At 37.0% G+C, this 14,473-nt stretch overlaps 2 protein-coding genes across 3 annotated transcripts in view; both read right to left on the reverse strand.

Annotated features, from left to right (window-relative positions):
• LOC132095962 (protein unc-13 homolog A-like) overlaps window positions 1-12,305 on the reverse strand; it is a 92,357-nt gene extending 80,052 nt beyond the window's left edge. The window contains exon 1 of the mRNA XM_059501058.1: window positions 12,059-12,305. Within this exon, the coding sequence (XP_059357041.1) occupies window positions 12,059-12,080 (22 nt within the window). The 5' untranslated portion in view covers window positions 12,081-12,305. The remainder of the gene's footprint in view (window positions 1-12,058) is intronic.
• On the reverse strand, window positions 987-6,589 carry LOC132095961 (uncharacterized). Of its 2 annotated transcripts, none has more exons than XM_059501057.1 (8): window positions 5,754-6,589; window positions 5,439-5,662; window positions 4,673-5,229; window positions 4,274-4,584; window positions 3,841-3,932; window positions 3,442-3,614; window positions 3,134-3,348; window positions 987-2,244 (listed from the first exon to the last, which is right to left on the reverse strand). In XM_059501057.1, the coding sequence occupies exons 1-8, from the start codon at window positions 5,899-5,901 to the stop codon at window positions 1,988-1,990; spliced, it is 1,977 nt and encodes a 658-aa protein (XP_059357040.1). In that variant the 5' UTR covers window positions 5,902-6,589; the 3' UTR covers window positions 987-1,987. The 2 variants fall into 2 exon arrangements, with proteins under 2 accessions (XP_059357040.1, XP_059357039.1); XM_059501056.1 differs by having other exon boundaries at window positions 3,841-4,019.
• Window positions 12,306-14,473: the final 2,168 nt, after the last annotated feature.

Here is a 14,473-nt window from a genome sequence, read left to right on the forward strand (position 1 = left end):
AAGTAATTATGTATTTGTGTTAATTTAGATGGAGGATAGTAATTCATGGTGCCATTGATGGCTACAGTCGGCTTGTCACCTTTCTCCAAGCATCTAACAACAATCGCAGCAGCACTGTCATGAACTGCTTCTTGGATGCCATTTCCAAATATGGAGTCCCTTCCAGAGTAAGGACTGACCATGGGGGAGAGAACAATGCAGTGTGCTTGTTCATGAACCTGTTCAGAGGCACTGAACGAGGGAGTGCTCTTAGAGGAAGAAGTACACACAATCAGAGGATTGAAAGACTTTGGGTCGATCTGTGGCGTGGGGTGTCAAATGTGTACTATGACCTTTTCCACTTTCTTGAGAGTGAGGGCATTGTGGATGTAGATAATGAAATGCACATGTGGGCTCTGCAATATGTCTACATCCCAAGAATTAACAAAGACTTGACAAATTTTAAACACCAGTGGAACAATCATGGTTTACGAACCGAGAGACACCAGTCACCTCTACAAATCTTTGTCCGGGATTGCCTGGCACAACAGAGTCTGCCAAGTACTGCAATGCAGGAGATATTTGCAAGACCCTCAGACTCCACTGGAGGAGAGACTAATTCAGCAGAGCTTGTTGGTGGTGACAGTCATTCTGTATCTGGAGCGGTATCTCATGTGCATTGGCTTGAACGAGTTACCGTACCTCCAAACCAGTTCACTGTGACTGATGATGAGATGAAACAACTCACAGAACAAATTGATCCACTTGAAGGTCCCCGGGAAAATCTTGGAGTAAATGTACTTAAAGATGTCCTTTCTTTTGTGGAAAACCTAAGAATGTAAATTGACATTTAACAGTGTCACTGTTACTTGTTTGAAGTGTTTTACATGGCATGTGTCATATTCTGATCGGTATCTCCCCTCTACTTTCCTGACTCATTTATAGTTTATGTAAGGGCTAGTCATATCCCTGAGATAAAAAAAAAAAAAAAAAAACACTAAATCACATTAATAAACAACTTTTTATTGTAATTGTGATGTAAATTTCATTAATTTGTAGTATAATCTGAATACTTTCAGATGTGGATTCTTATCAGATATCCCAAGACAGAGCAGAACTGGAGAAAGGGACAAAACTTAGCAACCCCTACAAACATCAAAAAGCTGTAGTAGAACTGTATGATGAAATGTCCATTGTATAACTTTAGATAATCGAAGTGCACACATCCAACAGGCTGAAGGGCTTAATGTGAGTGCTCAACCACGTAAATACCTAAAACTAAGAAGAAATTTGGCACACCACAGCTCCAAAAGTATTATGTTCTCATCAAAGGTGACATTCCGAGCCTACAAGCTCTTCATTAGACAATGAACACATACATAGTTCAGGTTTTATATATAGCACAAACCTGAATGACATGATCACCCACATGATCCAAAAAAGGGCAATCAGGAAATCACCTCACATAAAGGCAATAAACAAACCTAAAAGTGAATACAACCACTAACTACAAATTCTGAACCTAAGCCTATATAAAAAAAATAGCTGTAAAGTATACATAAATTATAGAATCAAATTTACATTTGATTCTATCTTGATGTTGATTGTTTTCTTAACATCAGGCATTTTATTTAATGATTTTTGTGAGAGATAAAGTATTGTTCTTTTATGTATATTTTGCAAGTATTTTTTTTTTTTTAATATGTTGAGGTTCAGCATTTGTAGTTAATGGTTGTTTTCACTTTTATGTTTATTGCCTTTATCTGATTGCCATTCGGTTTGGGGGGCGGGGGGTCATGTGGGTGATCATGTCACTCTAGTTTGATGTATGTGATCATTGTCTGATGAAGAGCTTGTAGGCTTGAAATGTCACTTTTGGTGAGAATATAAATATTTTTCTACTCTTAGAGCAGTGGTGTGCCAATTTAGCTCTTCATGTTTCATAATAAAACTTTAAAACATGAAAATATTTAAAACTATTACATCAGTAACAGCCAACACAATTTTTCTACATCACTCCAAAAGTGGGGGATTGCAAAATACCACTTTCCATGTTTTCTCTGAAGAGTTCATAGCTGGGATGGATTGGTAGCCTCAAGACAATGCTGCAGGTATTTGCCTCTGGAAAAATTTTAGGGGCCTCATTCTCTTGAGGGTGTAAGAACTCCAATTTGGGTTCCACTGGGAACCCTAGCCTCGGAATAGCAGTAGATCCTGACACAAATCCAAGAATCTTGTCTAAGGTGAGGGGATATGCAGTTCCTTCTAGTAAAAATGAACAGGAAAAAAAAAAGTTAATGACCATTTTGCAGATACAGAATACCAGTAAAGTAGTTGTCACAGTTTATTGTACTTCATGTTCTTCCAAACCCATATAAGTATCCTCATCCCAGATAACAATAAAGTATAGTTGAATGTACTAAAAATACTTAAAAACAAGCAAGTACTTTTGTAGTAAATTCATTTTTTTGTGCTAAATAAGATTATATTTTATATAGACACTAATTAAAGGTGTATTTCTACTTGCACTTGAAAAAGTATATTAAGTAGCACTAATACTCAAATTCATTTTTAGTGCATTGAAATAAAGTATCCTATCACAAAAATATACAGAGGACTTTTATTTGTGTACTTCTAAAGTTTGATTTCATTACATTAAAAATTAGTTCAATCTTAGTAGATTTTTATATAGTAATCCTAAATTAAACTTTTAATAAATATAAGTACATTTTCCCAACTGTACCACATAAGTACACTTAATATAAATTGATTTTAAGTGTAGTCAGATAAAGTAAACCAAATATACAAGTGTTTTATAAGTGTATTAGTTAAAGGTGTGCTATGGTTCAGTATATATTTAAAAGTGTATGAAAGATTTGTTCAAGTGGCAACTAAATACATTTTAATACAGGGATAATATGTTAAAAGCACACATGAGCTATGGGATTTCATCAAACATATATACATTTTTATTTAATTTATCTTAAAAAAATATGATAGATAGATAGATAGACAGACAGACAGACAGACAGACAGACAGACAGACAGATAGATAGATAGATAGATAGATAGATAGATAGATAGATAGACAGACAGACAGAGAGAGAGAGAGAGAGAGAGAGAGATCCAACATAGCTTCAGTTTGATCTCATACCTTCCACTTCTATGAGCCAGTCCCTCCAGAAACAGATTGTTCTACTCTCCACTACTCTCCTGTTGCTGCCAACTGGAGAAAGTTCTGCTTTAAACAAAGCAGATATGTCTTCGGCCAAAAGTGGCTTCTCCTCATACATAAATACTTCTTTAAAGAGCTGAGGATGCTTTTGCATCAAATGTAAAAGCCCAAGACACTCCAGGCCCTCTTTAAATCTAGATAAGCAAAACATGTACCAAATGTGAAACAATGACAAAATAGTACTGGTAATTTGTCAGGTGAAAATATCTGTACATTCTTATACTCACTGTTCCAAGGAATCCCTCAACCTGTTCTCGATGAAAAACTTGGTAGCTGATTCCACTAAGTTGTCTCTGTCTTCTAGCGTCTGGATGTGCCATAGAGACCCCAGCATACTTAATTGGTCAGACGCCTCCATTATAGCACACTGTGCTTCATTTACATTCTGTGCCAACTGGATCTAAATTGACAATGAATTTAACACAAAATTAGCCATTAAATACAAGAAACAAAATACTTATATAAAACATTTAAATATTTAATGCACACACAAACCCTTAAGTAAGAGCTTTTTAAGGTTAAGGTTAACAATTTAAACATTCTAAGATATTACCACTATCGCCAAATTACAGTTACTAACAAAGCAACAGCTGGCATAAATGAAAATGTGCAATATATAAACTAACCTTGGTCATCTTTGCTCTGAAGTCATAGTCAGCAATCTCTTGAAGGTCTGGTACTGGGGGCTGAAGGTTGCACACCTGACAGAACAGTCTTTCTGAAAAAAAATTTGGCTCCACACCACCATGTATCAGGCACACAGCTATCATCCGTCCAACTATTTTGTACATTCCATTGTACAGTGCTGTAACACATGGGAAAAGCATTATTATGTCTATAAACAATGCTTAGAAAATGTGTGGTGCTTCTTAAAAAATTAATCACTTTTTTCATAGGGGACTATGTTTTAATTTTAATAATTAAAGATGATTTTTATAAAGACCTAATGACATTCAATGTGAAAGTGTGCAGAATTACAGAAAATTATAAAGGAGGCAAACTATTTTTCCAAAATGCTTAATGTAAACACACACACACACAAATTAGGCAGGAGGTTACCTTTGGAATTGCAGGCAAGTGTTTTTTTCCAGTCCTCTCCATCAAATATTTCGCATGAGTGGATTTCCCTCATCAGCAAAGTTAAAAATTCTCTCGTTGGTCCACCCTCATCAGCGGCTCCCTCACCAATCCCATCAGCATCTCTGAACACAACATCTAGTTTTGCCTCAGGGTTAAAACGTTGGCGTCGGAAGGCTCTGATGCCACTGTCTAGGATGTTGCATCGTGTTACATTGATTTGGTTGGAAATGGGTGCAGCTGTAAAATCCACTTTGTTTGACATTGTATTTAACAATGATTTCAGGTCAACACTGAAAAAAATAAATAAAAGAGAATGTTACTCCGTCTTTTGATCCAACTACAGTATAAATACATGTCTAACAACATCAATTGACTTACTCATACTCATCTTCATCTGAGATATAAATATCTGTGTCTGGACTGAGTAAAGAAAATGCCACTGAAACTTCTGGAGAGGAGGCCACGGCTGGAGCTGGAGCAGCAGAGGAGGCCACGGCTGGAGCTGAGAAGGAGGCCACGGCTGGAGATGAGAAGGAGGCCACGGCTGGAGCTGGAGCTGGAGAGGAGGCCACGGCTGGAGCTGGAGCTGGAGAGGAGGCCACGGCTGGAGCTGGAGCTGGAGAGGAGGCCACGGCTGGAGCTGGAGCTGGAGAGGAGGCCACGGCTGGAGCTGGAGCTGGAGAGGAGGCCACGGCTGGAGCTGGAGCTGAGAAGGAGGCCACGGCTGGAGCTGGAGCTGGAGAGGAGGCCACGGCTGGAGCTGGAGCTGAGAAGGAGGCCACGGCTGGAGCTGGAGCTGGAGAGGAGGCCACGGCTGGAGCTGGAGCTGAGAAGGAGGCCACGGCTGGAGCTGAGAAGGAGGCCACGGCTGGAGATGAGAAGGAGGCCACGGCTGGAGCTGGAGAGGAGTTCACTTGTGCAAGTGCATAAGTACTCTGTAAAATTGAACAACTGTGATCTTTCATTTGAATGTACTATTGCACTATTTGTAGCACTTTTGTTTATACATAATATAAAGGAAGCAATAAAATATTAGGCTGTCCAAAAAACGAAGACTGATATGAAATAGATCAAACAATAGGAACACAGTTTCTACATAATACTGCAGACACAAAGAGGCCTTTTGAATATTAGATTAGATTACCTTCTCTTGTACATAAAGTGCCGATCTTCCTAGCTGCCCACTAGCAATTATGGCTGCTGGGGTTTTTGACTCCAGACTCAAACGTGAAACCTGCCTCTGTGCATCAACCCTGCATAATTCAAACTCTCTCCCTTGAAGCTGTGGAAACGTGCTTCTGAGAATTTCTGCAAACTGTGTCTCACTCTGCTCTCTCTGTACAACAAGTCTCTGACTGGCAATGGCATCTATTGGTCAACAATGTGAAATGCTGTTAGTTTAATTTGTTTACAATCAACATGACAATTTCATGAATAGCATTATAAGCAAAGGACTTACCTCTCAAAGAAGATAACCGATCAATACCAGTGCGGAGAAGAGTTACTTTAAATGTACATGTCACATTTCTCCTCCGCGTCCTTCTGGGACGAGCAGGACCATGCAACGGCTGTTCGTTGCGGAACATCTCAAACCTTTCAGAGAACATTTAAACATAACTCTACTACGAAATTTAAACATATTTGCTATAACCTAATTAATGATCTGAGATAAAGTAAGTTTGATACTTATTGTTTGTTATTATAATGTCATGATTTAAGTTGTCGAATTAAATCATCCAATTAATTTATAGGGCTAATAAATAGATTTTATTTAAAGATTTTACAGATAGATAGATAGATAGATAGATAGATAGATAGATAGATAGATAGATAGATAGGCAGACAGACATTCCCTACCTGTCCACAAGACTTTGTTCTCCAAGCTCTGCTGGTGATGCTTCAAGTAAACTGTCAAGTTGGGCATTTATGCGATCCCTAATCCCACTGAGACGTCTTCTAAAATTATTAGGTACACCAGACATCTTTGTTGTTCTCTGATAAAGAGATTAATAATGACCTAACAATCTAAAAAACGCGCCAGACACTACATCCGGTGCTGTCTTAAAATCATAAATGAATCAGACGTTTGAACGAATCGATTTAATAAATGATTCAGTGACATGCTGCCACCTACTGGCGGTTTCAGTTTCATTTTATAAATTGAGTCATTTAAATTGTTTAATATTTCTATATTCAAAACTTCATATTTTAAACATTAATCTCATAACATCGTTATTATGCATGAAGTCTGTAAATATTCCTTAATGCAACAAAAAAAGTTAAGTGCATGGCAAAGATGAAATGTTGATGCTAAGTTAAAATCTAAATGTTTTGGCTTTAAAATATGGAATACATTTAATAAAGTTTGAAAAAGGGGATTATAAAGGTTAAAAAACTAATCTTTAAGGAGTCAAATATCGCCCTATAATGTATATATATATATATATATATATATATATATATATATATATATATATATATATATATATATATATATATATATATATATATATATATATATATATATATAGTACAGACCAAAGGTTTGGACACACCTTCTCATTCAAAGAGTTTTCTTTATTTTCATGACTATGAAAATTGTAGATTCACACTGAAGGCATCAAAACTATGAATTAACACATGTGGAATTATATATAGAATTATATACATAACAAAAAAGTGTGAAACAACTGAAAATATGTCATGTTCTAGGTTCTTCAAAGTAGCCCCCTTTTGCTTTGATTACTGCTTTGCACACTCTTGGCATTCTCTTGATGAGCTTCAAGAGGTAGTCACCTGAAATGGTCTTCCACAGTCTTGAAGGAGTTCCCAGAGAGATGCTTAGCACTTGTTGGTGCTTTTGCCTTCTGTCTGCGGTCCAGCTCACCCCTAAACCATCTCGATTGGGTTCAGGTCCGGTGACTGTGGAGGACAGGTCATCTGGAGCAGCACCCCATCACTCTCCTTCTTGCTCAAATAGCCCTTGATGCCTTCAGTCTGACTCTACAGTTTACATAGTCATGAAAATAAAGAAAACTCTTTGAATATATATATATATATATATATATATATATATATATATATATATATAAAGGAATGTAAGCATAGACGCCTTAAGACCTTAATGTTACCTTTTAAAAACTAATTGCAAACGTTTACGCAAAGTGTATTAAATATAATCTACAAATCATGCAATACTGTACAACTAATTAAGAAAGGTTTTGAGAGATAGGCTAATCAGTCCAATGAGAGACAAGTACTAATCATTCTAATTGTTTATTAAATAATTCTTTCTTTTCACTAATTAATGTTTATGTTTTTATTAAACACATTAATAATGCTTATATTTTAGCATGTGCAATTTCACAAAGTATTTATAATGTGGCCAAAATTGCTTAATATTCAAGAAGGACATATAGAAATATGAAATAAATGTAATGTTATTATAGATTACAAAGAGATTTATAATGAAATACATCCAAAAGGTCATTATATATATATATATATATATATATATATATATATATATATATATATATATATATATATATATATTCCAACACAGATTATAAATATATTTTGGAATATATTACAAGAAATTTATTATTTAACTGTTGTAATAATTTCCAAATTTACACTCATTTGTGTCATGTAATAACAATATTCATTATATGTATATATGTATATATATATATATATATGTGTGTGTGTGTGTGTGTGTGTATTTGTTTTTCTATTCTGGTGGGGACTTAAACCTGAATACACACAGACTCATGGGGACTCGTGTCACGGAGGGGACCTAAATTGACCTAAAAATGCAGAAAGTTTCCTGTGAGGGTTAGGTTTAGGGGTAGGGTTGGTGTAGGGCGATAGAAAATACGGTCTGTACAGTATAAAAACCATTACACCTATGGAGAGTCCCCACAAGGATAGCTGACCAGACGTGTGTGTGTGTGTGTAAGTGCTTTATTGTAAAAATTCAGGTATCTACTTTTGAGTATGATTTCAGTTTATCATATGTTATTATGTTTTAAAAAGGAAGAAAAAGTACCCTCAAAAGATATTTTATCATATAGCCAAATTGTGTTAAATGAGAAAAGCAAAGAATGAGAAAACAGAATCAAAATGTAGCTTTAAAAATGTATATTTAATTTAGGTTTACACATGCTATGCTTTGTTTCAGAAGTTGCATCTGAATCAACATATATTTACAGACTAAAACAGTTTGGTTATCAGCATTCTTCAAAATATCTTCCTATGTTCCTCAAACGCAATAAAGACATAAGGTTTGAAACAACATTGGGTTGAGTAAATGTAAATAAACAGAATTTCTATTTTTGTAAAACTATGGCCAACTATTTATTAAATTGAAATGATATCCTACTCAAAATATAATATAATAATAAAATAATAATATTACTTCCTTATTAATTTAACTGTTGAATAAAATCATTTCCACATTTTCACTTCATGAGACTTCATGAGACAAAAGCTTATTCAGGGGCATTTATCCCCTATATGTACAATTGTAAGGGCTCTTCTTGCCATCTTCGCGCTCTTGCAAACTGGATGCTCTGACTTGCCGTAGAGTCCTCGTAGCCATGAGAGGTGTGTCCATGTAGATGAGCGAATAAATTTGCATCTTAAGTGGCGTGTCGCGTTAACTTAACGTCGGTCGGCGTGTGGCGTTATTTTAACGCCTGGTGGCGTCTGGCGTTAACTTATCACGTAACGGCGCTTATTTAACGCCTGGCGGCGTTATGAAAACGGCGTTTTAAAATGAATACGGCGTTGAAAAGCACGCGTATTCTGACCCATTTGGCTTTCCATATTTGAAGACTGTGAGTGCGCGCGCAGCCGAGGCTCTCTCTCGTACGCGCTCGGTCACAGTCACTCACCGATCAAATAAGGCTTTGACACCCGCCAAAAAAAAAGATCAATGCAGAAAAACCCCTGGATTGGTTATATAACGTTGGACAGAATGTTGATCCGGCCCTCGCGTATATTCAGCGCACATAAGGTAAACGTTTTGCAAACGTTTTTTAAAGAAATAAAAAAAGGTCGACGAATTGATGCGCATATTTTGAAAATACGTCGACGTCATCGATGACCTCGACGCGTTGTCCCAGCCCTAGATGGCACCCATTCACTGCAGAGCATCCATTGATGCAATGCTACATTTCTCCAAATCTGATGAAGCAACAAACTTATCTACATCATGGATGGCCTGAGGGTGAGAACATTTTCCACCAAATTTAATTTTGGGGTGAACTATTTTTCCTCTTAAGAAGCAAGCATCTCAACTTGCTCTCCATCTAAGAGAAATAAAGGATCAATTATGAGCAATAAAACTCCTCATGAACATCAAAACACATTACTAACTGTGAAGACCTTGCTTTTTCCTGCAATGTTTAGCTGGAAACAGGAGGTGGGATGTTATCCGCCCATGCTGACTGCAAAAGCGTTTTCAATATTACATAAGTGTGAAAACACTCCTACATTCAGCATATGACAACACCACTGAACATCATAAGAGTTATATCACTCAACACAACAGCAGAAAAAGGAGAGGCCTTATGTAATACATTAATCTTTAGATATCATTAAACAATCTGTTAAGGGTTATATATGCAAACTGACTAGTGGAGTGCCTGAGAATAAATAACCAAGCACACATCTTTGTGATCTCTTAAGTAAAGAGCTTAATTCAGTCATGACCCTTCATGCTACACAGTCTCTCCTGTAATGAACATTGATCCAACACCTCTGTCATGACAAACTGCACATCAAGAATAAAAGCTTTGTCGTCTCAATAAACCCATAACTCCTTTCCTGAACAGTCGCTGTGCCTTTACTCAGAGACTTCTTGTAAATCACATCATTCCTGTTTAATGTGCAGGGAAAAGAGGGAGCGGATTGAGACAGGATTCCCAGATCAGGGACTTGAATTCACATTATAGCTACTGTCAGAAGCTTAAAATTGTGTTTAAGTGTAAGTTTCCGGCTCATATTTCACCATAAAAATTAACAAATAAAACTAACCTTACTTGCACTGTGTTATTATTTTCCATTACAAAAAAGTGCATCTCCCGCTCCAAATTCTCATTACTGTATTTAAAACACTACAATTTTTATTTGAATCAACATGAATTGGCAATAAAACAAATACTGACATGGCAAAGACATTATAAATTGTATATACAGTATATATATATATAAAAAATTGCATTATGGTAATCGTAATTGCATCACACTAAAGGGAATTGTGAAATTTGCTTTTCCACTGTAGTGTCACAAAATATCTAACTACTAAAAATAAGCATAATTTTAATATATTTATTATTTATATATTTTTGCATCATTGTAATGAAAATAAGCTATATATTTATATATTATATATATATTATAAGCAAACAAAAAAAAAAATTTTCCATAATAGTGTAATGCAAAAATAATATTTTGGGGGAAATAATATATATAAATATACATTATTATAAATATACAATTCTATTATTTATGTATTTTTTTTTAATTTTATATATTATTATTTATATTTTATTTTTAATATTTTTTCAATTAATACATTTTGGGAAGGGGGTAAAATGATCCAAGCATGAATCTTGGCAGGTTTAGTGAGATTCAGCTTTGAACAACTGCGCTCATATGACCAGCACCAGTAGTGAGAGAGCAGCTAGTGTTTTATAGTCTGATGCAGCACAGAATTAGAATGAGCCAGCCACGTGTCAATGCATCAGAGCAAAATCAGCCGTGCTGGATTACACTCATCCAGCTATCAATCCTTTGTTTTTAAAGTGCATTGGATGCACTGGAATCTCTTTGACTATTATGGAGTACAAATGTTGCTTTCAGAGCATGCACACGCAGCGTTATCAGTGTTTCGAGGCATCTGAGCCATTCATAACCAAATCGATCATAACTAACCTGTCAATCAATCATTTCATCCACAAAGCTAATGCATGTGAACCTGAAGAAACGTGAAGCCCTGGTTTGCACCACGTAGAGCGTGACCAGAATAATCTTCACAAGAAATCTCATTTCATCAAGCTCACACACCCACACACACAGGATTCCCTCACGAGCCGTGCTAGAGATTCCCACTCTGTACTGAACAATATGAGCAATCCCCTTTATAACAACACATTTCTACATATCAGATCCTTGAAATATTCATGCGATGTCCTAATAGAGTCTGCATTAGATTCTGATTTTAACACTTAAATGGTCGATGACTAACAGGTCGATGAATGAAAGTTAAAAGGAAAAAACACAAACACCTCCACTAAACAGAAACAGAAACAGATCTTAACACCATTGACAAGCATTAGCGAGACAAAAACATCATCATATCATGCATCATTATTGATCACGGTCACAACATTCACTTATACCACATTATTTTGATTATCATGCCTTGAAATGCCATGTAAATACCATAATAAATTAATTCATGGTAAAGTCCAATAGTACTTTTTTTGTGAAGGATACTATTAAATGTAGTTTTATACCATGGTATTGACATGTATCAATATAGTATATGTGAAAACGCCATGGTTTTGTAATCAAAACAGGTCTTTAGCTAAAAGTACAGTGTAAATACCATGACACTGAATAAATACCGTGTTAAATGAGTGTGGTAATGATTCAGTCTTCTACTTTTTGTAAGGTATTCTGTATGATAAACGTATTATGTTGACCAAAAAACAATCTGTTACAATAAAGGACAAATGTAACACTGTTACTCACCGCCGACGCACAGCAGAGACATCGCGCCGCGTCGCGTCGCGTCGACCTCCGCCGGAACGGGACAGTCCTTTTACTTGCTGTGATTGGATTCAGTCGCGCTCGCTCAACACACGGCCATAACTACAGCTTTTACACAACAAACGCGTAAACAAACGGTCGAACTAACCTAAATGGTCTCATAAAGCACTTTCCCCGTGAGTTAGTCCCTCAGTTCATCGGCCGTTTCGCGCCTCTAGCGCAACTGCCATCTTGCTTCAGCACCAGCGGCGCGCGGACAGCTCAGCTCGCGGTGTGACGTCACGCCCACGAGAAGAAGACGGAGCGTCACGCCACGCGCTGGAGTTACACGCGCAGAGCCGTTGAAAAGCAATATTTAACGGCTCTGTACACGCGGGACTCCCGCTCCTCCGCGTGCGGAACTGGAGTTATATAACAGCATATCAAAGAATTATGGGAGGCCGTTTGAGGCGAAACTCATTGAAAACTTGATACACTGAACGTGAACGTGAACGTGATACACACTGAAACACTTTTGCGTACAAGTGAATCACTTGCGATACACACTGAAAACCTTGCGATACACACTGAAACACTTGCGATACACACTGAAACACTTGCGATACACACTGAAACCCTTGCGATACACACTGAAACACTTGCGATACTCACTGAAAAACTTGCGACACACACTGAAACACTTTTGCGTACAAGTGAATCACTTGCGATACACACTGAAAACCTTGCGATACACACTGAAACCCTTGCGATACACACTGAAACACTTGCGATACACACTGAAACACTTGCGATACACACTGAAACACTTGCGATACACACTGAAACACTTGCGATACACACTGAAACCCTTGCGATACACACTGAAACACTTGCGATACACACTGAAACACTTGCGATACACACTGAAAACCTTGCGATACACACTGAAACACTTGCGATACACACTGAAACACTTGCAATACTCACTGAAACACTTGCGATACACACTGAAACCCTTGCGATACACACTGAAACACTTGCGATACACACTGAAACACTTGCGATACACTCTGAAACACTTGCGATACACACTGAAAACCTTGCGATACACACTGAAAACCTTGCGATACTCACTGAAACACTTGCGATACACACTGAAAACCTTGCGATACACACTGAAACACTTGCGATACACACTGAAACACTTGCGATACACACTGAAACCCTTGCGATACACACTGAAACACTTGCGATACACACTGAAAACCTTGCGATACACACTGAAACACTTGCGATACACACTGAAACACTTGCGATACACACTGAAACCCTTGCGATACACACTGAAACACTTGCGATACACACTGAAAACCTTGCGATACACACTGAAACACTTGCGATACACACTGAAACCCTTGCGATACACACTGAAACACTTGCGATACACACTGAAACCCTTGCGATACACACTGAAACACTTGCGATACACACTGAAAACCTTGCGATACACACTGAAACACTTGCGATACACACTGAAACACTTGTGCGTACAAGTGAATCACTATATATCTTTGCAAATATATGAAAGACATGCAGTTACATAGAAACTCTTTGCATATACCCTGTAATCCCCCACGCACTGTTGTGCCTGCACAAAGACTGCACATTCTCGCGTGTGAGAGAGCATAAACATTTTCAGTGTGTCCGGAAGTCGTTTCATTGCAACAGGCAGTTATAGCTCAAATATTCTCCACGTATATGGCTCCTTCCAAACTTGTTTAAAAAATTAGGTTTTTGTTGTTATTCTTTACACTAGGCTTTTTCGTATGTGATCACTCGTGTGTTATTGCCAAATCTGATTTTTTTTTTTTTTTTTCTTTCCCGTGTCCTTCGGTTCATTTAGTCAGAATATATGAGGAGAATATTTGAGCTATAACTTCCAGTTAGTGGGTTTAATTGTATTTATGCAAAAAAAAGAAAAAAAAATATTTTTATTTTATATTATTATTATTTTTTCTCACGTTTTGAAAGGGTAAACTCTGGTTCTCCAATACAGTAGGTGGCGATAATGCACCTAACTTTGGTGCTACCCGCCATAAAACCGAAGAAGAAGAAGTAGTATAACTTCCGGTTCCAGTGAAATGACTTCCAGACACACTGAAAATGTTAATGCTCTCTCACACGCGAGAATGTTTCAAAGTTTTTATATATTTGCACAGATATATAGTGTTTCACTTGTAAGCACAAGTGTTTCAGTGTGTATCGCAAGTGTTTCAGTGTGTATCGCAAGTGTTTCAGTGTGTATCGCAAGGGTTTCAGTGTGTATCGCAAGTTTCAGTGTGTATCGCAAGTGTTTCAGTGTGTATCGCAAGTTTCAGTGTGTATCGCAAGGGTTTCAGTGTGTATCGCAAGTTTCAG

Source organism: Carassius carassius, chromosome 20 (genome assembly GCF_963082965.1).
Source record: "Carassius carassius chromosome 20, fCarCar2.1, whole genome shotgun sequence".
In the NCBI taxonomy this organism is placed as follows: domain Eukaryota; kingdom Metazoa; phylum Chordata; class Actinopteri; order Cypriniformes; family Cyprinidae; genus Carassius; species Carassius carassius.

Coding starts and splice junctions, on each gene's coding strand:
- LOC132095961 (XM_059501056.1), bottom strand. CDS start 5,901: ATGTTCTCTGAAAGGTTTGAGATGTTCCGCAACGAACAGCCGTTGCAT. Junction 5,663..5,753: donor TCGGTTATCTTCTTTGAGAG/GTAAGTCCTTTG, acceptor GTTGACCAATAG/ATGCCATTGCCAGTCAGAGA. Junction 3,349..3,441: donor TTGAGGGATTCCTTGGAACA/GTGAGTATAAGA, acceptor TTGCTTATCTAG/ATTTAAAGAGGGCCTGGAGT.